We start from the raw sequence: 22,219 nt of genomic DNA, 5'->3' as shown, positions 1-22,219 counted from the left end.
AGCAGTTTCTTAGCCTTGGGAATAAAGACAGATGAGGGCCACGACAATCTGGCCTTTGCATGAGAGTAGTTATTTCCTTCTAATTGTTAATGGGAGAATCCTTCATTAAATAGTGTGACTGCACAGCTAAGAAATTGTGTCATGTCACGAGTTCACAGCATGCTATTTTTAACATGCTATTTTGGTAATTTCATGAAGTGTAGTGGCGGTTGGCACTAGGATTACATTGGAGTAACTAGACTTGGTAAACAGTAAAATATAAAGGTTTTTTATTTGTTGGTAAGTTGTTAAGATTTCTCAACTGTATGTTCTTCCATGCATGGCACAGATAACACTATACAGTATATGTCTCAGTGGAATAAATAATTTTGTTAAGAGACTAGTTGGATACAAAATGTAACTTGGTCAATCACAAGCAAGTTCGTGTACTCGACAAGTGTTTGGTTGTCCACGGCCTTCAGTCTTCACGGCGAGGTGTGCAGTGGGGCGGCTGGCAAGTTCATGTACTCGACGATAGAGCATTCAGCAAGTGTTTGGTTGTCCACGGCCTTCAGTCTTCACGGCGAGGTGTGCAGTGGGGCAGCTGGCAAGTTCATGTACTCGACGATAGAGCATTCAGCAAGTGTTTGGTTGTCCACGGCCTTCAGTCTTCACGGCGAGGTCTGCAGTGGGGCGGCTCCCCCAGGTCAGGTGGGGCGGCTGGCTTGACTCCCGCGAGCTCCTTCTGGATGTCCTCCAGACTCTTGCCCCGGGTCTCCGGCACGAAGAGCAGCACGCCCGCCCCGGCGAGCCCGTTGACGGCGGCGTACCCCGCGTAGGTGCCGGCGGGTCCGAGCGCGCGCACCAGCCCCACGAAGAACTGCGTGACCAGGAACATGGCGAGCCAGTTGACGGTGGCCGCGACTCCCGTGACCCAACCCTTGGCCTCGGTCGGCACCAGCTCCGCCATCATGAACCACGGCAGGGGCCCCAGGCCGACGGAGAACAGCCCGATGTAGCCCAGCACGGAGGCGACGGGCAGCCAGCCCGGAGGCGCGAGCGCCAGGCCGGCGAGGCAGAGAGCCGACCCCCAGCAGGAGACCGCGAGGAGCAGCCTCCGGCCGGCCAGGTCCGCGATGACCACCATCAGCACGGTCACGGCCAGCTCGAAGACGGCGCACAGCATCGCCGCGATGGACGGCTCCATCCCCGCGCCGCTGGCCCTCAGGATGTCCTCGGCGTAGAAGGTGACGGCGTTGATGCCCGAGAGCTGCCGCGCCATCATCAGCCCCGTGACGATCAGCAGCGCCTTGGCGGTGGGCGGGGTCCACGCGCAGCGGCCCGGGGTTGCGGGCCTCTGGACGAGCCGGCGCAAGGACTCCAGCTCGGGACCCACGTCGGGGTCCCCGCCCCGGAGCCAGGTCAGGGCCGCCCTAGCGGCCGCCTCGTCCCCGCGCGCCAGAAGGTGCACGGGGGACTCGGGCACCAGGAACAGCAGCAGGAAGGACAGCGCCGCCGGCAGCGCGCAGCTCACGTTCATCCAGAGGTAGGGGGCCGCCAGCGCGCCGGCCAGGTACACCCAGAGGATGCCGAGGCAGAGCGCCGAGTCGTAGAGCACGCCCAGCGAGCCCCGCACCCCCACCTCGGAGATCTCCTCGTTGTAGAGCGGAGTCACCACGGAGCCGGCGCCCAGGCAGGCGCCTTGCAGCAGCCTGGCCGCGCACAGGTACACCACCTGCGACATGCCCCTCTGCTGAGGTCACGTGCTCTCCCCTCGCCTGATCACATCGACACTAGTCCCAGGCAGCCTGACTAGTATTTTGGCACAATTTTAAATTTGAATGTGTTAAAAAAATAATGTTTCCATTCATTCTTTTACTGCAATAACTTAAACTTCTTCCTCCTCCTGTACACTCCCAGTGTACACTCCTGGTGTCAGACCTGTCTCCCCAAGTTTTTCCTCAGCCCTAGATCCGATTTTGCCGTGTCATTTGCCAGTCAGTCCGTGTATCATTTTATCCCCGTCTTGGCGCACGAACATCGCCTGTAATTCGCCTCCGATCTGTGATGAGAACTGCTATGTCCTGCAAGCTCTCAGGGCAGGCTAATTCTAAGACCTCCCCTGATGCGAGCCATTTTCACCAACGTTCAGTCACGCCTCCGGGTTTCAGTAGAGCCCCTTTCCCACTGTCACCAGCAGCCCCCACACACCCCACCTCTCCAAGATTTCCTGGGAACACCGGCCCAGAGCAATGACTGTACACGAACAGTAGTGAGAGGGTGCCGGTTCCAGGACAGTGTAAACAAAGAAATGGGTGGTTGTCTGAGCGCGTGTCCTGGGTAGGCGTGGCAGGAGGTGGGCGTGGCACCACGTGGCTCCCGGCAACGCCCACCCAGCCACATGGTGCCACGCCCACGTCCTGCCATGCCTACCCAGGACATGCGCTCAGACAACCACCTGTTTCTTTGTTTACACTGTCCTGGAACTGGCACCCTCTCACTACTACGAACCCCGGCCAGGGTCGGCCTGTCCCCAAGGCCACGAATCTAGTCCCAAAAGTACATGCTTATGCCACCTGGTGGTAGTTTTGCGAATTACTTCTCCTGGGAGTTTGAACGCCTGCTGAACGCCTGCCCTCTGGCATCTCCCGCAGTAACCAGTACCCCGTAGTTCCTTCCCCGGCTACCAGAGTGCTGGCTTAGCCCGCTCCATAAGCCCCATGCTGCTAGCAGCCGCCTCGTGCGAGTCGACCTCTACTCGGTTCAGACACACCTCAGTAGGTCGAAGTCAGTACTTCTCGACAAGCCCCTCGGTAGTCTTCGGAACCTTTCGGCCCAAAAGCCGAGCCCCCCCCCCCCTTTTTTTTTCTATCTTTAACTTGGCCTTTTAATTACGAGTCTCTGCCGCCCCAAACTTATTGCATGCCGCGATTCTGGTCTGAATACTTCGCATATACGTCATCAGGATGCCTCTCCGTTTTTCTTTCAAGATGTGATTAACTAGACAAGGGATGATTCCCACAACGTTAGTGTTTAGGCATTATTCAGTCCGTGTATATCTAGCTCGAGTAGTCATGTTATAGTCATCATAACTAATTAATTTTATTTTAAATCATGAAACGTCCGTGATGGGTCCGTATGCTCAACGCCCAGGCAGATCCTAGAAGACATCACCCTGTTTGGTGAGTTTTTACTACCTTTACTCCCCGACCATCATCGTGACTAGAAGGCATTTTCTGCCTATTGCACCAACTGTCTATGAATCAGTCCTGAACATATGTGTTTCGGATCTGTTCACAGACAGATTACAAGTACCGGACCAGGGTACAAGTACCGGACCAGTTTACAAGAACCAGACAAATTCCAAGGACCAGATCAGTCTCCACTGACCGGATGACTAAGGCCCTCTGACATACCGTCAACTGTTCCACTTCGTCCAGAAACCTTCAAACTGCCAGCCCTTCAGTTTTTAAAAACCTTTTTGGACTAGCATGGAATCACGACGTTGAACAGATCAGACTGCCAGCAATTTTTCATCAGGACTTAAAAGATCCTGGGACTGCGACTCATTTTATTGTTACGAATTTTACTTAAATTATGTTAAAGATCTGTTTAATTGTCTAATAAGGGCCGGTCCATTATTTTAATGATGTGATTATAAATCCATGTTATATATATTTATTTTTGTTGATCAATTTATAAAATATCCAATGTGAAAATAATCAAAAGTAAAATAAAAAAGAGGTACTAATATCTAAACGAAATCATTATTTTGCCTTCTGAAACCAAAAGATCCACTAGTTACCCCCCCCCCCCCCCAGCCCAGGTCATCATGAGAGTGAATTGCAACAAAGTTGTAACATAACTTGAGTTTACTCTGTTATGACTGAGGAGTGTAACAGCACACAGGTACACCATCTGCGACACCCCTCTCTGCTGAGGTCTCGTGCTCCTCCCTCCCCCCCCCCCCTTCTCGCCTGAACACCACGACACTAGTCCTCTTGGCAACAGTCACCTTAGTTATCTCCAGATACTGTTCCAGACACATAGCTGGAAGTGGTGTATATGTAGTTGCATTTTATTTTTTTGGTATATGTGAGCAGGGACTATCGTGATAAGTGGATTTCAAAATTTCCAGCTAGATGCTTAGCAGTGAGCATTACAGTGTGGTTGTTGCTTAAAGGTTACTACTTATTGCCGTTGTATGTTTAAGACATCAATTTTGGACAACCTCTTGAAATCCTTTAATTTTAACAGCAATATTGTTAAATCGTCTTAACTGGTTTCGTTGATGGAAGCATTCAAAATGTTTTCTTGGTAAATTTTGCTTATTTGCATCAGTTTTTACAGTAAGTATAAGTCCACCCACTTTGACTAGCACCTGGTGTGTCTGTTTGGTGGGCCAGGGGGCACGAGTTCGATTCCCAGCTGGAGAGGGGATCCTCAGAAACCTTCTCCCTGGGTCCAGGACTGGGTGTTAGTGACGCTCTCACACCTTCATCCCGCGCAAGGCTATGGCAAACCATCGCGTAATCGACCTGTTTTGGCAAACATAAGGTCGTCATGGAATTCTAAATTACACCAGAAATTGTAATAGGGACGACATGGGAAACAGGTGAGAAATACGCGAGACAAGTGATGTCTGGTGGCGTGGAGTTTACCTACATGTTGGTACAATGTGCGTGAAACAAGTTACAGTAGTGGCTTTCAAGCGGCATGGAGTGTCTTGCGCTTGGGCAATGCTTACTGGCTAGAGTTTCCCATATTGTCTGATGGTTTGTGCTTAGAATTGACGATCAACAGTTCTGGTGTTGCAATATGGCAATGGTAGAGTGTAATCCCGACAAGACCGAGCTACATTTTGGTACAATGTGTTTCCAAGTGCGTGAAACTGGTTACTATAGTGGCTTCCAGCGGCTTGGGCAATGCTGGCTGTATAGAGTTTCCCATATTGTCTGATGGTTTGTGCTCGGAAGTGACGATCAACAGTTCTGGTGTTGCAATATGGCAATGGTAGAGTGAGATACCGACAAGACCATGCTACATTTTGGTACAATGTGTTTCCAAGTGCTTGAAACTAGTTACAATAGTGGCTTCCAGCAGCTTGGGAAATGCTAACTGGCTAGAGTTTCCCATATTGTCTGATGGTTTGTGCTCGGAAGTGACGATCTACAGTTCTGGTGTTGCAATATGGCAATGGTAGAGTGGGATCCCGACAAGACCGAGCTACATTTTGGTACAATGTGTTTCCAAGTGCTTGAAACTAGTTACAATAGTGGCTTCCAGCGGCTTGGGCAATGCTAACTGGCTAGAGTTTCCCATATTGTCTGATGGTTTGTGCTCGGAAGTGACGATCTACAGTTCTGGTGTTGCAATATGGCAATGGTAGAGTGGGATCCCGACAAGACCGAGCTACATTTTGGTACAATGTGTTTCCAAGTGCTTGAAACTGGTTACAATAGTGGCTTCCAGCGGCTTGGGAAATGCTAACTGGCTAGAGTTTCCCATATTGTCTGATGGTTTGTGCTCGGAAGTGACGATCAACAGTTCTGGTGTTGCAATATGGCAATGGTAGAGTGTAATCCCGACAAGACCGAGCTACATTTTGGTACAATGTGTTTCCAAGTGCTTGAAACTAGTTACAATAGTGGCTTCCAGCGGCTTGGGCAATGCTAACTGGCTAGAGTTTCCCATATTGTCTGATGGTTTGTGCTCGGAAGTGACGATCTACAGTTCTGGTGTTGCAATATGGCAATGGTAGAGTGGGATCCCGACAAGACCGAGCTACATTTTGGTACAATGTGTTTCCAAGTGCTTGAAACTGGTTACAATAGTGGCTTCCAGCGGCTTGGGAAATGCTAACTGGCTAGAGTTTCCCATATTGTCTGATGGTTTGTGCTCGGAAGTGACGATCTACAGTTCTAGTGTTGCAATATCGCAATGGTAGAGTGGGATCCCGACAAGACAGACCTGGCTACATTTTGGCACAATGTGTTTCCAAGTGCTTGTAACTAGTTACAATAGTGGCTTCCAGCGGCTTGGGCAATGCTAACTGGCTAGAGTTTCCCGTATTGTCTGATTGCTTGTACTCGGATGTGGCAACATGGCAATGGTAGAGTGGGATCCCGACAAGACAAACCTGGCTACATTATGGTACAGCGTGTTTCTAAGTGCTTGAAACTAGTTACAATAGTGGCTTCAAACGGCTTGGGCAATGCTAGCCGGCTAGAGTTTCCCATATTTTTTGATTGTTTGTGCTCGGAAGTGACCATCAACAGTTCTAGTGTTGCAATATGGCAATGGTAGAGTGGGATCCCGACAAGACAGACCTGGCTACTTTTGGTACAATGTGTTTCCAAGTGCGTGAAACTGGTTACAATAGTGGCTTCAAGCGGCTTGGACAATGCTATCTGGGTGGAGTTTCCCGTATTGTCTGATTGCTTGTACTCGGATGTGGCACAATAGCAATGGTAGAGTGGGATCCCGACAAGACAAACCTGGCTACATTATGGTACAGCGTGTTTCTAAGTGCTTGAAACTATTTACAATAGTGGCTTCAAGCGGCTTGGGCAATGCTAGCCGGCTAGATTTTCTCATATTGTTTGATTGTTTGTGCTCGGAAGTGACCATCAACAGTTCTGGTGTTGCAATATGGCAATGGTAGAGTGGGATCCCGACAAGACAGACCTGGCTACTTTTGGTACAATGTGTTTCCAAGTGCGTGAAACTGGTTACAATAGTGGCTTCAAGCGGCTTGGGCAATGCTATCTGGGTGGAGTTTCCCGTATTGTCTGATTGCTTGTACTCGGATGTGGCAACATGGCAATGGTAGAGTGGGATCCCGACATATCAAACCTGGCTACATTTTGGCACAATGTGTTTCCAAGTGCTTGTAACTAGTTACAATAGTGGCTTCCAGCCGATTGGGCAATGCTAACTGGCTAGAGTTTCCCGTATTGTCTGAATGCTTGTGCTCAGCAGTGGCCGCAACATGCAGTATGGCAACGGTAGAGCGGGACCCCCACCTGGCGGCCGCAGACGGCGATGACGGCCCAGCCCGCCACGAGCAGCAGGCTGAGGGCCTGCGAGAGTCTCCGCCGCCCCAGCAGGTTGGCGAGGTGTCCGGTGGGCAGGGAGCCGGCCAGGGCCCCCACTGCGACCAGCGACCCCACCAGGGAGCCCTCGTCCACCGTCAGGCCCCCCGCCGAGGCCGAGGAGTTGTCCGCCGGGGCCTGCAGATGCGGCAGCGCCGGCGAGGTCCAGCCGAACACGCACCCCGCCGTCACCGTGTTCACGACGGCTGTTGGCACAGTCCACCCCCTCGAAGTCACCACCTCGCAGTAACCACCTCGCAGTCACCCCCTCGCAGTCACCCTCTCGCAGTCACCCCCTCGCAGTCACCCCCTCGCAGTCACCCCCTCGCAGACACGCCCTCGTAGTCACCCCCTAGTAGTCGCCCCTTCGCAGTCACCCCCTCACAGTCACCCCCTCGCAGTCTTCTCATCGCAGTCACCCCCTCGTAGTCGCCCCTTCGCAAACCCCCTCGCAGTCACCCCCTCGCAGTCAACCCCTCGCAGTCACCCCCTCGCAGTCACCCCCTCGCAGTTACCCCCTCGCAGTACCCCTTCGCAGTCACCCCTTCGCAAAACCCACTCGCAGTCACCCCCTCGCAATCATCCCCTCGCAGTCACCCCTCGCAGTCACGCCCTCGCAATCAACCCCTCGCAGTCACCCCCTCGCAGTCACCCCCTCGCAGTCACCCCCTCGCAGTCACCCCCTCGCAGTCACCCCCTCGCAGTTACCCCCTCGCAATACCCCCTCGCAGTCTCCCCTTCGCAAAACCCACTCGCAGTCACCCCCTTTCAATCATCCCCTCGCAGTCACCCCTCGCAGTCACCTCTCAGTCACCCCCTCTCAGTCACCCCCTCGTAATCACCTCCTCGCTGTCAACCCCTCGCAGCCACCCACTCGCAGTCACCCCCTCGCAGTCACCCCCTCGCAGTCACCCCCTCGCAGTCACCCCTTCGCAATCACCCCCTCGCAGTCACCCCCTCGCAGTCACCCCCTCGCAGTCACCCCCTCGCAGTCACCCACTCGCAGTCACCCCCTCGCAGTCACCCCCTCGCAGTCACCCCCTCGTAGTCACTCCCTCGCAGTCACCCCCTCGTAGTCGCCCCTTCGCAGTCACCCCCTCGCAATCACACCCTCGCAATCACCCCCTCACAGTCACCCCCTCGCAGTCACCCCCTCACAGTCACCCCCTCGCAGTCACCCCCTCGTAGTCGCCCCTTCGCAGTCACCCCCTCGCAGTCACCCCCTCGCAGTCACCCCCTCTTAGTCGCCCCTTCGCAGACACCCCCCTCGCAGTCACCCCCTCACAGTCACCCCCTCGCAGTCACCCCCTCGCAGTCACCCCCTCACAGTCACCCCCTCGCAGTCACCCCCTCGCAGTCACCCCCTCACAGTCACCCCCTCGCAGTCACCCCCTCGCAGTCACCCCCTCACAGTCACCCCCTCGCAGTCACCCACTCGCAGTCACCCCCTCACAGTCACCCCCTCGCAGTCACCCCCTCGTAGTCGCCCCTTCGCAGTCACCCCCTCGCAGTCACCCCCTCGCAGTCACCCCCTCGCAGTCACTCCCTCGCAGTCACCCCCTCGCAGTCACCCCCTCGTAGTCACCCCCTCGCAGTCACCCCCTCTTAGTCGCCCCTTCGCAGACACCCCCTCGCAGTCACCCCCTCACAGTCACCCCCTCGCAGTCACTCCCTCGCAGTCACCCACTCGCAGTCACTCCCTCGCAGTCACCCCCTCGTAGTCACCCCCTCGCAGTCACCCCCTCGCAGTCACCCCCTCGCAGTCACCCACTCGCAGTCACCCCCTCGCAGTCACCCCCTCGCAGTCACCCCCTCGCAGTTACCCCCTCGCAATACCCCCTCGCAGTCTCCCCTTCGCAAAACCCACTCGCAGTCACCCCCTCTCAATCATCCCCTCGCAGTCACCCCTCGCAGTCACCTCTCAGTCACCCCCTCTCAGTCACCCCCTCGCAATCACCTCCTCGCTGTCAACCCCTCGCAGCCACCCACTCGCAGTCACCCCCTCGCAGTCACCCCCTCGCAGTGACCCCCTCGCAGTCACCCCTTCGCAATCACCCCCTCGCAGTCACCCCCTCGCAGTCACCCCCTCGCAGTCACCCCCTCGCAGTCACCCACTCGCAGTCACCCCCTCGCAGTCACCCCCTCGCAGTCACCCCCTCGTAGTCACTCCCTCGCAGTCACCCCCTCGTAGTCGCCCCTTCGCAGTCACCCCCTCGCAATCACACCCTCGCAGTCACCCCCTCGCAGTCACCCACTCGCAGTCACCCCCTCGCAGTCACCCCCTCGCAGTCACCCCCTCGCAGTTACCCCCTCGCAGTCACCCCCTCGTAGTCACTCCCTTGCAGTCACCCCCTCGTAGTCGCCCCTTCGCAGTCACCCCCTCGCAATCACACCCTCGCAGTCACCCCCTCGCAGTCACCCACTCGCAGTCACCCCCTCGCAGTCACCCCCTCGCAGTCACCCCCTCGCAGTCACCCCCTCGCAGTCACCCCCTCGCAGTCACCCACTCGCAGTCACCCCCTCGCAGTCACCCCCTCGCAGTCACCCCCTCGTAGTCACTCCCTCGCAGTCACCCCCTCGTAGTCGCCCCTTCGCAGTCACCCCCTCGCAATCACACCCTCGCAGTCACCCCCTCGCAGTCACCCACTCGCAGTCACCCCCTCGCAGTCACCCCCTCGCAGTCACCCCCTCGCAGTCACCCCCTCGCAGTCACCCCCTCGCAGTCACCCCTTCGCAATCACCCCCTCGCAGTCACCCCCTCGCAGTCACCCCCTCGCAGTCACCCCCTCGCAGTCACCCACTCGCAGTCACCCCCTCGCAGTCACCCCCTCGCAGTCACCCCCTCGTAGTCACCCCCCTCGCAGTCACCCCCTCGCAGTCACCCCCTCGCAGTCACCCCCTCGCAATCACACCCTCGCAGTCACCCCCTCGCAGTCACCCCCTCGCAGTCACCCACTCGCAGTCACCCCCTCGCAGTCACTCCCTCGCAGTCACCCCCTCGCAGTCACCCCCTCGTAGTCACCCCCTCGCAGTCACCCCCTCTTAGTCGCCCCTTCGCAGACACCCCCTCGCAGTCACCCCCTCACAGTCACCCCCTCGCAGTCACTCCCTCGCAGTCACCCACTCGCAGTCACTCCCTCGCAGTCACCCACTCGCAGTCACCCCCTCACAGTCACCCCCTCGCAGTCACTTCCTCGCAGTCACCCACTCGCAGTCACTCCCTCGCAGTCACCCACTCGCAGTCACCCCCTCGCAGTCACCCCCTCGCAGTCACCCCCTCGCAGTCACCCCCTCGCAGTCACTCCCTCGCAGTCACCCCCTCGCAGTCACCCCCTCGTAGTCACCCCCCTCGCAGTCACCCCCTCTTAGTCGCCCCTTCGCAGACACCCCCTCGCAGTCACTCCCTCACAGTCACCCCCTCGCAGTCACTCCCTCGCAGTCACCCACTCGCAGTCACTCCCTCGCAGTCACCTACTCGCAGTCACCCCCTCGCAGTCACCCCCTCGCAGTCACCCCCTCGCAGTCACCCACTCGCAGTCACCCCCTCGCAGTCACCCCCTCGCAGTCACCCTCTCGCAGTCACCCCCTCGCAGTCACCCCCTCGCAGTCACCCACTCGCAGTCACCCCCTCGCAGTCACCCACTCGCAGTCACCCCCTCGCAGTCACCCCCTCGCAGTCACCCCCTCGCAGTCACCCACTCGCAGTCACCCCCTCGCAGTCACCCACTCGCAGTCACCCCCTCGTAGTCACCCCCTCGCAGTCACCCACTCGCAGTCACCCCCCGCAGTCACCCTTGCTGTGTGATTCTGCATTGCTATATGCTTTCAGCGCCTCGTGTGAACGATCCTTCCACCCATCGAATCCCAGTGTCTTGGAAATTCGTAATTATTAACCTAATATTTAGGAAAAAGTTCTAAAACTCTATTTAAGAAAACCAATTAATGTAATGATTGATTCCATTCATTCCAGTACGTGGTTCAACCCTTGGTCGACGCAAAAGTTATTTATACTTTTAGATATTTATTTAATTAACTATGGTCACTGCAAACAACGACTCCTGCCGGATGAATAAATATGTTACTCGATATCATTACGCCTACCAAGGAGGTCTTTACCAAGACATGTAAACTTTCGGGCGCATAGGCTAATTGTACCTGCGTACCCGCACTACGGGGCCTTCATTCGACGATACTGGTTGTATATTTAAAAAAAGGGGGGGGGGGGTTGTCTGTAAAGTCGGTTTACCGACGATGATTTCACGTGATAACGTTATAAGAAAACATTGATGAAAAATTGCATACTTTTTAATTTCTCATATATTATTTACAGTTTTTGCAAATTTAATTTAAATAACTTGTTTAAATATAAATACGAACAATTAGTTAAAAAGCCCGCCGTAACCTGTTCGATATTATAGAAGATTTTCTCGCACGGTGGTTGGCCGGTTCTTGCACGCTCGGCTCAGGCGGAACGTGACAATGTGTCATGCTTTTTCGTGCGTGCAGCCGGCGTTCATCGATTTATAAGACGTTATTACGTCAAAAAAAAAAACATTTTTAAAGCTGATAACATGTGTGGCTTTAAGATATTTGTAACCCGAACAGGGAACGGGAACGTTTGTGAATTAATTGTACTCAACATCCTTGGCCTTGATACCTTTACTTCTGTTCATAAAAGAAAGAGGTATAAACCCCGACACTTCAGGTTCAGCCTCATGACCTTCATGATAATACCCAAGTTGCAGATTGACTGCCACTACGCAAGCAACAAGATCTTTCAGTGTCTGACTGAGATCAACAATAGGTCAACAAAGACTTGCTGATCTAGAAACATTAACGCATTTAATCAAGACTTGCGTGGATATGAAAAAAAAAGATTATTTTATTGGAACGTTCGCTGATATGAAAACGCAGATAAACTTTTTTTTTTTTAAGTTGTTCAAAATTACGTAAATTGTTTATTTCAAAAAAAAAATATATATATATATTGAAAAGTATAAAGGGATGAAATTTGTGTTTTATTTAGCGAAACATTTTAAAACTTATCTTAAAATGCCTTCAAAAACGCTTAAGTGTTGTCCTATTTACAACAGCATTAAAATCTCTTAAAGGTCTGCAGATATTTTTTATTTCTTTTTAATTAGCGAGGGGTTGAAGAGTACTGTATTAGTAAATTGGGGGGGGGGGGGGTGCGAAATAAGCATTATTTGCCCCCGGCCCAGCCTATGTATAATCAAGCCGTTCTAGAATACTGTTCGTCGATAAAAGACAGATAGCAAGGGGCGTCGCACGTGATTGGCTAACCACTTCTTGAGCTTGTTTGTACCTGTCTCAGGGTTATTAAGAGCGTGTCAAGATCACTGTATTCCGATCATCAGCTCGAAGCAGGCGTAAATATGCCTCGAAGTTGTCTTTGCTACCTAACAGCGACGTCGGAACAGGGGGGGGGGGGCAGCAGGGGCGAGTTGCCCCCGTGCTGTTATGCATGGGGGGGGGGGCGAGAGTAGCATTTCGCCCCCCCCCCTCCTTTTCCCAGAATAAATGTTTGGTCCTAGTAGTATTTTTTTCAACCAGTAGTTACAAACGTTGCATTGATGATCACATTGATTAGAAAATCAAATTTATGATTGTAAATATACTGTAAAATGATTTCAAATTCCTAGATGGTATTTTTATTTAAATTGTACTCCATCTACTGTCAGAGTAGTATTTAATACATACTACGTCACCAAATTTTTGGAATGGTATATTTAATTTTTTGGTTCGGAAACTCATTAAATAGCACAATTTTGCATCTAAAATTCCAAATTTTTCCGGGGGAGGGCCCCCGGACCCCCCACTCTAGGTCTGAGGTAAGTGTGATACATCTTTCCCCCCCCCCCCATCCCTCATGAAAACGTTCCAACGTCCCTGCGTGCCTAATGCATCCGCGCGGTTCTGATAATAGGTGGGTGTTCAAATTTAGGTGATTCCAATTTTTAAAATTATTTTTTTTGTGTATGCGATATGTTATTTCGGTAATAGCAATTTGTTGGTCATCTCGGAAACTTTGCCAAGTCTCTCAAAAACACCATTAGTTATTCTTATAAAACAGTCATAATTTTTAGCTTCCTAAAACTATTTATCGTTTGTGATTTATTTGAATAAAATTACCCCTTTTCGAAAGCTTAGAGTGAAATCATTTAGTGAGTATTGAAGTAACTTACAAAAGTTTAATTTTTTTTTAAAGTGTGAATTTGTAGGTTAAGGAAAAAATATTGGATATTATTTTTCGTTTGTGGGTTTTTTTTTTTTTTTCATAACAAAATGTATCGCGAGGAAATTATCACACTTATAATAACAACACAAGGAATGTTTCACTTTGAGAAATAATCATTATGATAAAATAATACTAGGGTTCGTCAGGCTACGTTTCGGAAATAAACTAAAAGCGTGCACTGTGAAACCAGGAATGTTCACAGTCAGCACCATGTCACGGAACTAACTGAGAATTATCTTATAATATAATGAGCATAATGTTAAAGTGTTATAAACGATTCTTCGTGTTAGGGGTTGCAACGTTGCAAGTGTATGACGCACCAACCACTCCTGCGAAATACTGAGGGAGCTTCCTTGACTTCTGACCCTGCTTCTGGGTGGCTTCCATCTAGCGCGGTGATCCAATAGGCTTGCAGCAACCTGCAACACAGGTCCATGATTGGTTAGAGGGCAGAACATGCAACACAGGTCCGTGATTGGTTAGCGGGCAGGGTACACACATAGAAGGAGAGGTTTACTGATTTCTTTTTTTTTTGACGTGATAACGTTTTATAAATCGATGAACGCCGGCTGCACGCACGAAAAATGCATGACTCATTGTCACGTTCCGCATGAGCCGAGCGTGCAAGAACCGGCCAACCACCGTGCGAAAAAAATCTCTATAATATCAAACAGGTTAAGGCGGGCTTTTTAAAAGCAGCAATTTAAAAAATTTGATTTATTTGTCCAATTTCGTCATTTCAAATTAACAATTTATTGACATGGATTTGATTAGAGTTTATTTCTATAACTGTTCGTGATTATATTTGAACGAATTATTTTAATTAAATTTGCAAAAACTGTAAATAATATTTGAAAATTAAAAAGTATGCAATTTTTCATCAATGTTTTCTTATGACGTTATCGCGTAAAATGATCGTCCGCAAACCGACTTTACAGACGACCCCCCATTTTTTAGTTATGGTTGGAGGTAATGATTTATCAGGAAAAATGATTTGCCCCGAGACATCATCTGTAACTTTTTCCTACACTTTTACGCTTATGGTTGCAAGAAATATTTTTTACGTGACATAGTTATTTTAGGGTGAAACACGGATGTTATGTATGTGTTTCAGTGAGTGTTTTCTCATTTGCTGAGTTAAATACAGGAAGTACTTCTTCAGCCAATAATTTCCAGTAAGGAAATGCTGGTTGCAAATATTGACATAGTATATTACAGCGAAAAGTCATATTCCCCAGTTAAGGTCAAACAAAGCATGGATATTAAGAACATTACCACGTAACTTGATGTAAGCTTTTGGACATACGCCATTGCTAAGCACTTTTTCTGTAGAAGAAAACTAAAAAATATCCAAAAGACAAAAAACACAAATTAAGCAAAAAATTGCTGTTGTCAACAGGATATAAACACCACATAATATTCCATAACAGGAATATGGTCAACAAACAAAGAAAAACAAAGTAAAATGGACTAAGATAACGAAAAAAATCCCCACAAATGATGAAAGCACAAAAATATTGAACCCAAAAAAATTCAGTACAACTGATGAAATGATACAAACCGAAAAGACGAAACAAACACAATAGTTTTCCAAAACAGAAGAGAACGAAAAAAAACCACCATAAATGATAACAGCACAAAAATATTGAACCCAAAAATATTCAGCACAACAGTTGAAACGAGACAAAAACACGACAAAATGAAAAGACGAAACAAACACAACAGTTTTCCAAAACAGAAACACGCTAAACAAAGAAAAAATTACCACGTAGGTAAATATTTTTGAAGTTTAGTTCTGTAAGGTTTCCGTTTTGCTTTCTGTCGGGCGGCACGACACGACGAAATCAGAAATAGAATCTATTCCTTACGGACCGTTGGGGCGCGTTAGTTTTTTGGGGTGACGTCACGGCTTACGGCTACCTTGTGTTTCATTGGTTGCTGAGCGTCGGACCTGTCTCGTGACATTGTGACTCCAGCTCTGTGACTTTGTTTGTACTCGTTTCGCTTCTCATTTGCGAGTGTTGTTCGTGATGCCAGATGCAGATGGCGCCGTCTGATCTGCCTGACCTCGGGTGTTCCATCTCGCCAGCTGCGGTCTGACGGATCCGCTCCGTGTGACGGTGCGGTCACAGGTCACGTGGAACCAATCAGATGCCGCGTCCTCATCGACGTCGGACAGAAGTGACTGCGCGAATGTGTCCGCCTCGTCAGGGGCGTATCTGCGTCGGCGAGGCGGGATTACAAGCGCGACGCTCGCTGGTGCTTCTAGCGCGGTGTCTCCTCTGGACTGGCGCGCAGTCTTCTCCCAGTGCATATGAGCGGTTTCCGTAACGTTATATGGCGGAGAAATAAAGATAAAAGGCGTAATGGAATGTCCTTGTGTGCTTTCAGGAATGTTTACCGGGCCTCTAATGACTAGAAATGATTCTGAAAAAAAAGCGTTTTGGCACTTATCACTTTCCTGAACATACTGTTTAGAAAAAAAATTGTCTGTAAAGTCGTTTTACGGACGATAGTTTAACGTGACAACGTCATAACAAAACATTGATGAAATGACTGCATATTTTTATGAATAAAATTGAATCATTTTTATATAATTACCACTATTTTGTACGGATACAAAGAAGGAGTGAAATTAAATCTACAATTTAATTGATAAATTTACTTTTATTTGCACTTATTAATTCAAATATGTTTATTACTTTAACGAAGAGATTATTTTAACTAAAACTTTTATACATGTTTGCTATTTAACTTCTTCCAATCTGTATTATTCTGTTAAGGATAGAACGATGATTGGAAAAGTAGGGAACGAATGGGAGTGTTTCAAGTTTAATGTGCCTCGAAAAAGTCAAATCGATGGTTGTTCCAATCGAGTGGAAGATAGATAGATGCGGCGCAAGCGTACAATGAGCGTAACGGGACACCACGTAACGGGAAAATGTGCGTAACGGGACACTTTTTCGTGCGTGCAGCCGGCGTTCATCGATTTATTAGACGTTGTCACGTCAAAAAATACGGAAACGAAACCTCTCCCGCCCCTCAGCGTGTTGTTAGTAGCTTCTCGTGAACAGACGCCAGTCTGACATTTATAGTCACGTGGTCCCTTGTGAAGCCCTGCGCACCGTGTGTGTGCCCGGGTAGGCGGGGGCCTTATATCCACTCAGGAGTGACCAGATATATTATTGTAGGGTGAGGAATAAGGGACTTGCTGACTGCGGCCGTAACACGAAGAAGGCCTCTGGGAGCTTCCACGTCAGCTCGCATGGCCGATGCTATGCACGTTTCGCTCAAATATTCTTGCCGTTTTCATTATTTTTATTGGTTGGTAACTTGCGATATATTGCGAAAGATTTTCTACGAATTTTACGAACTATTCTGTAAAATTACGTTGGTTAACTATTTATTAGGAGCACGCATTTTTTCGCTAAACCATTTTGAGACTACCTGTGAGCAAAATCATTGGCGTCGTCTACTGTCAGGACACCAATCACAACAATCCAGCGCGGAAGCAAACGCGTCCTGAATGGCCCAGTCAAATAAGATGATGCCTTCTCTTGCAGACGGCCGCCAATCACGAGGAAGAATCATCTGGCGCGGGTTACAATATTGCAGTCCAATAAGTTTTCAGAATTTTTTTTTCTCGCGAAAAAATGATTGCCATCACTAATTGGTTTTTTTCATTGGAAACGGCTAATATTTAGAGACCTGAAAAATTCGCGGGTTCATTTCGTGTTATGCTAAAATTCAAATAATTATACCTTAGTGCTGCTTCTGCAATTGGTCCTCTGTTAATCTTGGAGGACTGAGGTCCAATTAGAGACCCTCACTGATAGAAGTGTCGAATCACAGACCACCCAGTCGAGACGACTCGCAAGTCAGCAGCCAATGAACAGTTGGCATTTGCCCGAGTGTCTAGAGGATATTGTAGTCTATCCTGGAGGTCATTGAACTCGCGAATTTTTCCGTTCTCTACTAACATTATTTCTGTTGAATATTTATCATGTATATTCAGTGTTATTTATGGATCGTTACAAACCACCACAATGAAACAATTTGACGTCTTGTACTTACGGGTGTGTGGCAGAAGCTGCGAGTGAAGTATCGTGTTACAGCATGAGGTCGCTGAGGAGTTGTTATCGCAGCTTGCGCGCCACTGCCGGTAGCAACAGCGCTGTTTTTCCCACGCGGAGAACTACTGGGCAAACACAAGCCAGAGCGTGCGTGACTTCCAGATCAGCGAGTTTCATTTGTCTGCGCGCGCGTTTGAAGTGTTGCAGGTGTCGCAAGTCCCGGCAGTCTCCTAGTCCATCTGCCAGTGTTCCAAGACCTGGTCTACCCAGGGCCGGCGCGTCCATACAGGCGAACTAGGCGACCGCCCAGGGCGCCAAGTAGCTGGGGGGTGGCGCAGCACCACACACAACAGCTGATATATAATATGTTTAACGATTATTGAAACTAGATGAAAATGGATTTTTGTAACAGTTTGGAATGTTTATATTGATACAAGTAATTATTTAAAGTCCACGGTGACCTGTTTATGATTTGTGATTTGTAATAAGTAAAACAGTAAAAAAAAAAAAAACACAAGCTTGCTTACATTTGATTGTTGACAAAATCTTAGGCTTACGTGATGTAATTTGAGAAAAGGAAAAAAATTTTTGTGGTGTCCGGCGGGGGATGGGGGGGGGGGGCATTAAGGTTTTTTCGCCTAGGGCGCCAGGCTACCTCCAGCAGCAGCCGACACCTGTCAGGATGTCCAAGAGGCGCTGAGAGCTCTAAGGGCGACCCCGGCTCGATAGCCAGACTAGAGGTCGCCTCTAAGCACAATTGGGCGTGCAGTGTTCCAGGTGTATTGTACTGTTGCTGGTGACACCATCAATCAAACAGAGTAATAAATAATGCACAAGTTCACAGAATGTCACTATAAAAACACATATTGTTCTTCAGGGGAAATTTCGACACTAAAGACGGAAAAAATTAAATTTGTTCTTGGACGAAGAAAATATCGTAAATTATTTTCAAAATGAGACAGTTTATAGTATTCAGAATACTTATGTTCTCAAACGTTATCTTATTAAGCTATGCATATCTCCTGGCTGCTGAGTTTATTTGTATGATCCATATAAGTAATAACTGAGTGAGGGTGTTTTAGTGTAAGCTAGGTAAGTAATAACTGAGTGAGGGTGTATTTGTGTGATCTAGGTGAGTAATAAGATATAAATTTCTCGCGATTCGCATGCTCATTCCAATGGACCAGTCAATTACGCTAGCAGCCATGACTTTTTTTCTCGGTGTATTTTTTTCCTTCGGGAAACCAATAAACGGCCTTCGCAGCTGTTACCGTGGAAACTACTTGGATCGTTATCTCAGAATCTAAGTACATAGGTACCAGATACATGCAGTAAACATCAGCACCCGAGATCTCAAAAAATAGACAACGTAGATAGGGCTCATAAAGTATCTGCTTCTGGCATCAATCGTGGGATATTTTTGATCAGACCCTTTGTTTGTTTTTAGTTGTTGTTAGTTGTTAGTACTGCTGTCAGGGACTTGTCCTGCAGTCAGAGACTTGTCCTGCAGTCAGGGACTTGCCTTGCAGTCAGGGACTTGTCCTGCAGTCAGGGACTTGTCTTGCAGTCAGGGACTTGTCTTGCAGTCAGGGACCTGTCTTGCAGTCAGTGACTTGCCTTGCAGTCAGGGACTTGTCCTGCAGTCAGGGACTTGCCTTGCAGTCAGGACCTTGTCCTGCAGTCAGGGACTTGCCTTGCAGTCAGGGACTTGTCCTGCAGTCAGGGACTTGTCCTGCAGTCAGAGACTTGTCCTGCAGTCAGGGACTTGTCTTGCAGTCAGGTACTTGTCTTGCAGTCAGGGACTTGCCTTGCAGTCAGGGACTTGTCCTGCAGTCAGGGACTTGTCCTGCAGTCAGGGACTTGTCCTGCAGTCAGGGACTTGTCTTGCAGTCAGGACCTTGTCCTGCAGTCAGGGACTTGTCCTGCAGTCAGGACCTTGTCTTGCAGTCAGGGACTTGTCCTGCAGTCAGGACCTTGTCTTGCAGTCAGGGACTTGTCCTGCAGTCAGGGACTTGTCCTGCAGTCAGGGACTTGCCTTGCAGTCAGGGACTTGTCCTGCAGTCAGGGACTTGTCCTGCAGTCAGAGACTTGTCCTGCAGTCAGGGACTTGTCCTGCAGTCAGGACCTTGTCTTGCAGTCAGGGACTTGTCCTGCAGTCAGGACCTTGTCCTGCAGTCAGGGACTTGCCTTGCAGTCAGGACCTTGTCCTGCAGTCAGGGACTTGCCTTGCAGTCAGGGACTTGTCCTGCAGTCAGGGACTTGTCCTGCAGTCAGAGACTTGTCCTGCAGTCAGGGACTTGTCTTGCAGTCAGGTACTTGTCTTGCAGTCAGGGACTTGCCTTGCAGTCAGGGACTTGTCCTGCAGTCAGGGACTTGTCCTGCAGTCAGAGACTTGTCCTGCAGTCAGGGACTTGTCCTGCAGTCAGGGACTTGTCCTGCAGTCAGGACCTTGTCTTGCAGTCAGGGACTTGTCCTGCAGACAGGGGTTGCAGACAGAGGTCTCGCTCACCGGGTGACCGCCAGGGGCGCTGGCGAGGCTGCAGGCTGCGGCCGTGTCGCGGTGGCTGCTGGCGGGAGACTGCGCGCTCGTGTCTGGTGTCTCTGTGTGCCCCCTCCATCACTCCCCTTCACTCGCTAGCATTGTTGACAGCTGCTCGCGCGCCAGGTCTTTCGTGAATTACGCTTTATCGCTTCATTCCGACGCTTTAACGTCTCTTTCTTTCAAGTGTATTGTTTAGGCGTGTAACGACTCTCGTTAGCCTTACCTGCATCTGCCGGGAGGCAGACTGTAACGTCACAGCATGCATGATATCCACTGGCTTCCTCTTTCGTTCCACTCCTCATCACCCCCTCGCCCCGCTATTCCCTCATCAACTCACACCCTCTTCCCCTCACTCCATCACCCCTCACCCCCTCTTCCACTCACCCACTCACCCCCTCACCCCTCACCAACTCACCCCCTCACCAACTCAACCCCTCACTACCTCACCACCTCACCAACTCACCCCCTCACCAACTCAACCCCTCACTACCTCACCACCTCACCAACTCACACCCTCACCAACTCACCCCCTCACCACCTCAACCCTTCTCCTCCTCTCCTCCTCTCCCCCTCACCCCCTCACCCCCTCACCAACTCACACCCTCACCAACTCACCCCCTCACCAACTCAACCCCTCACCAACTCAACCCCTCACCACCTCACTCCCTCACCAACTCACACCCTCACCCCCTCACTCCCTCACCCTCTCCTCCCACCAATCCACCATCGAATGCCACACTCCTGAGCGCTGCCCTGCTGATGAGTCATCGTCTCCAATCACCCAACCGACACAAATGAAGTTTCGCTTTATAAAAAAAACTGTCATATGTTGCTTTCTTTGTTTTTTTTTCTTGCTGATGTACTGGATGAACACAAATGATGAATCTCTGAAAGTTACAGAGACTCAGTATGCGCTCCCCGTGTTACGTGGCAAACCTTGAGGCGGTATTCACACTCGTCCCACACTGCGTGCAGCGTGTCAGTGGTTATGGTGACCCCCTGTCTCCGATCCGACAGAGATGGCGGCAGAGGTGGCACGAACTGCTTGTCTCAGACAGGGTCCCACAGGAAGAAATCGCGAGGGGTTGAGTCCGGTGATCGCGGTGGCCATGTGCCCCACGCATCATCCTGGACAGCTGCGCGAACACACCGTCTCCCAGGGAGGTGTGTGCTCAGGTGTTTGTTCCCTTACAGCCAAGTGGGAGTGAGGCGGTGCAACATCTTGTTGGAAGATGAAGTCTTTTCAATCTTCTCCCACTCGAGGCAGAAGCCACAAGGTAGGTATGTCGAGCTACGAACTACTTGTGACAGTTTTTTGACGTGACAACGTCTAATAAATCGATGAACGCAGGCTGCACGCACGAAAAAGTGTCCCATAACACACATTATCCCGTTACGCTGTGTCCCGTTACGCTCATTGTACGCTTGCGCTGCATCTATCTCTCTTCCACTCGATTGGAACAACCATCGATTTGACTTTTTCGAGGCACATTAAACTTGAAACACTCCCATTCGTTTCCTACTTTTCCTATCATCGTCCTATCCTTAACAGAATAACACATATTGGAAGAAGTTAAATAGCAAACATGTATAAAAGTTATAGTAATAATAATCTCTTCGTTAAAGTAATAAAAATATTTGAATTAATGAGTGCAAATAAAAGTAAATGTATCAATTAAATTGTAGATTTCATTTCACTCCTTCTTTGTATCCATACAAAATAGTGATAATTCAATAAAAATGATTCAATTTTATTAATAAAATTATGCAATCATTTCATCAATGTTTTGTAATGACGTTGACACGTTAAACTATCGTCCGTAAACCGACTTTACAGTTAACCATTTTTTTTTTTATGAAAATCTTCTCTCTTGACATGGCACAGAACACGTTCACTTTCGGAAAAATCTCTCTCGTGCTCGATGGTGACATGTGGATTTTCCGTTCCCCAAAAACGCCCACTGTGCGTGTTCACCTTGACATTCGTGTGGAACATGGACTCGTCACTGAAAACTAACCTCATTGTTGTCGTTGTCAATTCTCGTGAGCAGAATGCATAACGTGAAAAATAATAATATTTTGTCTGAGTGCCTGGACCAACCTGTTTGCGCGAAATTTCCGACACCGTTCTTTGGGGCATCGGCTGTCGTTCGTTGCTGGGAATATTAACCCTACTGTGTTTCAATTTATTTATTTTCTAACATCGCTCAACCAAAACAATGTATTAGAATTATTTATATTTTGATTCAAATATTAAAGACCGCATGGTCGC

The 22,219-nt window shown here is 49.5% G+C and overlaps 1 protein-coding gene across 3 annotated transcripts; it reads right to left on the bottom strand.

The window, feature by feature from the left end:
* Nucleotides 1–247: 247 nt before the first annotated feature.
* Nucleotides 248–20,072, bottom strand: LOC134538969 (facilitated trehalose transporter Tret1-2 homolog). 3 transcript variants are annotated; one of them, XM_063380615.1, is made up of 5 exons: nt 19,915–20,071; nt 17,407–17,530; nt 13,653–13,751; nt 7,005–7,279; nt 248–1,714 (listed from the first exon to the last, which is right to left on the bottom strand). In XM_063380615.1, the coding sequence occupies exons 3-5, from the start codon at nt 13,717–13,719 to the stop codon at nt 644–646; spliced, it is 1,413 nt and encodes a 470-aa protein (XP_063236685.1). In that variant the 5' UTR covers nt 13,720–13,751; nt 17,407–17,530; nt 19,915–20,071; the 3' UTR covers nt 248–643. The 3 variants fall into 3 exon arrangements, with proteins under 3 accessions (XP_063236685.1, XP_063236683.1, XP_063236686.1); XM_063380613.1 differs by having other exon boundaries at nt 17,407–17,527; XM_063380616.1 differs by lacking the exon at nt 17,407–17,530 and having other exon boundaries at nt 19,915–20,072.
* Nucleotides 20,073–22,219: the final 2,147 nt, after the last annotated feature.

Source organism: Bacillus rossius, chromosome 14 (assembly GCF_032445375.1).
Source record: "Bacillus rossius redtenbacheri isolate Brsri chromosome 14, Brsri_v3, whole genome shotgun sequence".
Lineage (NCBI taxonomy): Eukaryota > Metazoa > Arthropoda > Insecta > Phasmatodea > Bacillidae > Bacillus > Bacillus rossius.
Note: the sequence above shows the minus strand (reverse complement) of the source record. Positions and strands in the feature narration are given on the sequence as shown.

Bases quoted from the DNA above. Each gene is read 5' to 3' on its own strand.
- LOC134538969 (XM_063380616.1), bottom strand. From the start codon at position 13,719: ATGGAAGCCACCCAGAAGCAGGGTCAGAAGTCAAGGAAGCTCCCTCAG. The intron at 7,280-13,652 runs GTGCGTCATACA...CTGTGCCAACAG, and splicing joins GTATTTCGCAGGAGTGGTTG to CCGTCGTGAACACGGTGACG. The intron at 1,715-7,004 runs GTGGGGGTCCCG...GGCATGTCGCAG, and splicing joins TCGCCGTCTGCGGCCGCCAG to GTGGTGTACCTGTGCGCGGC.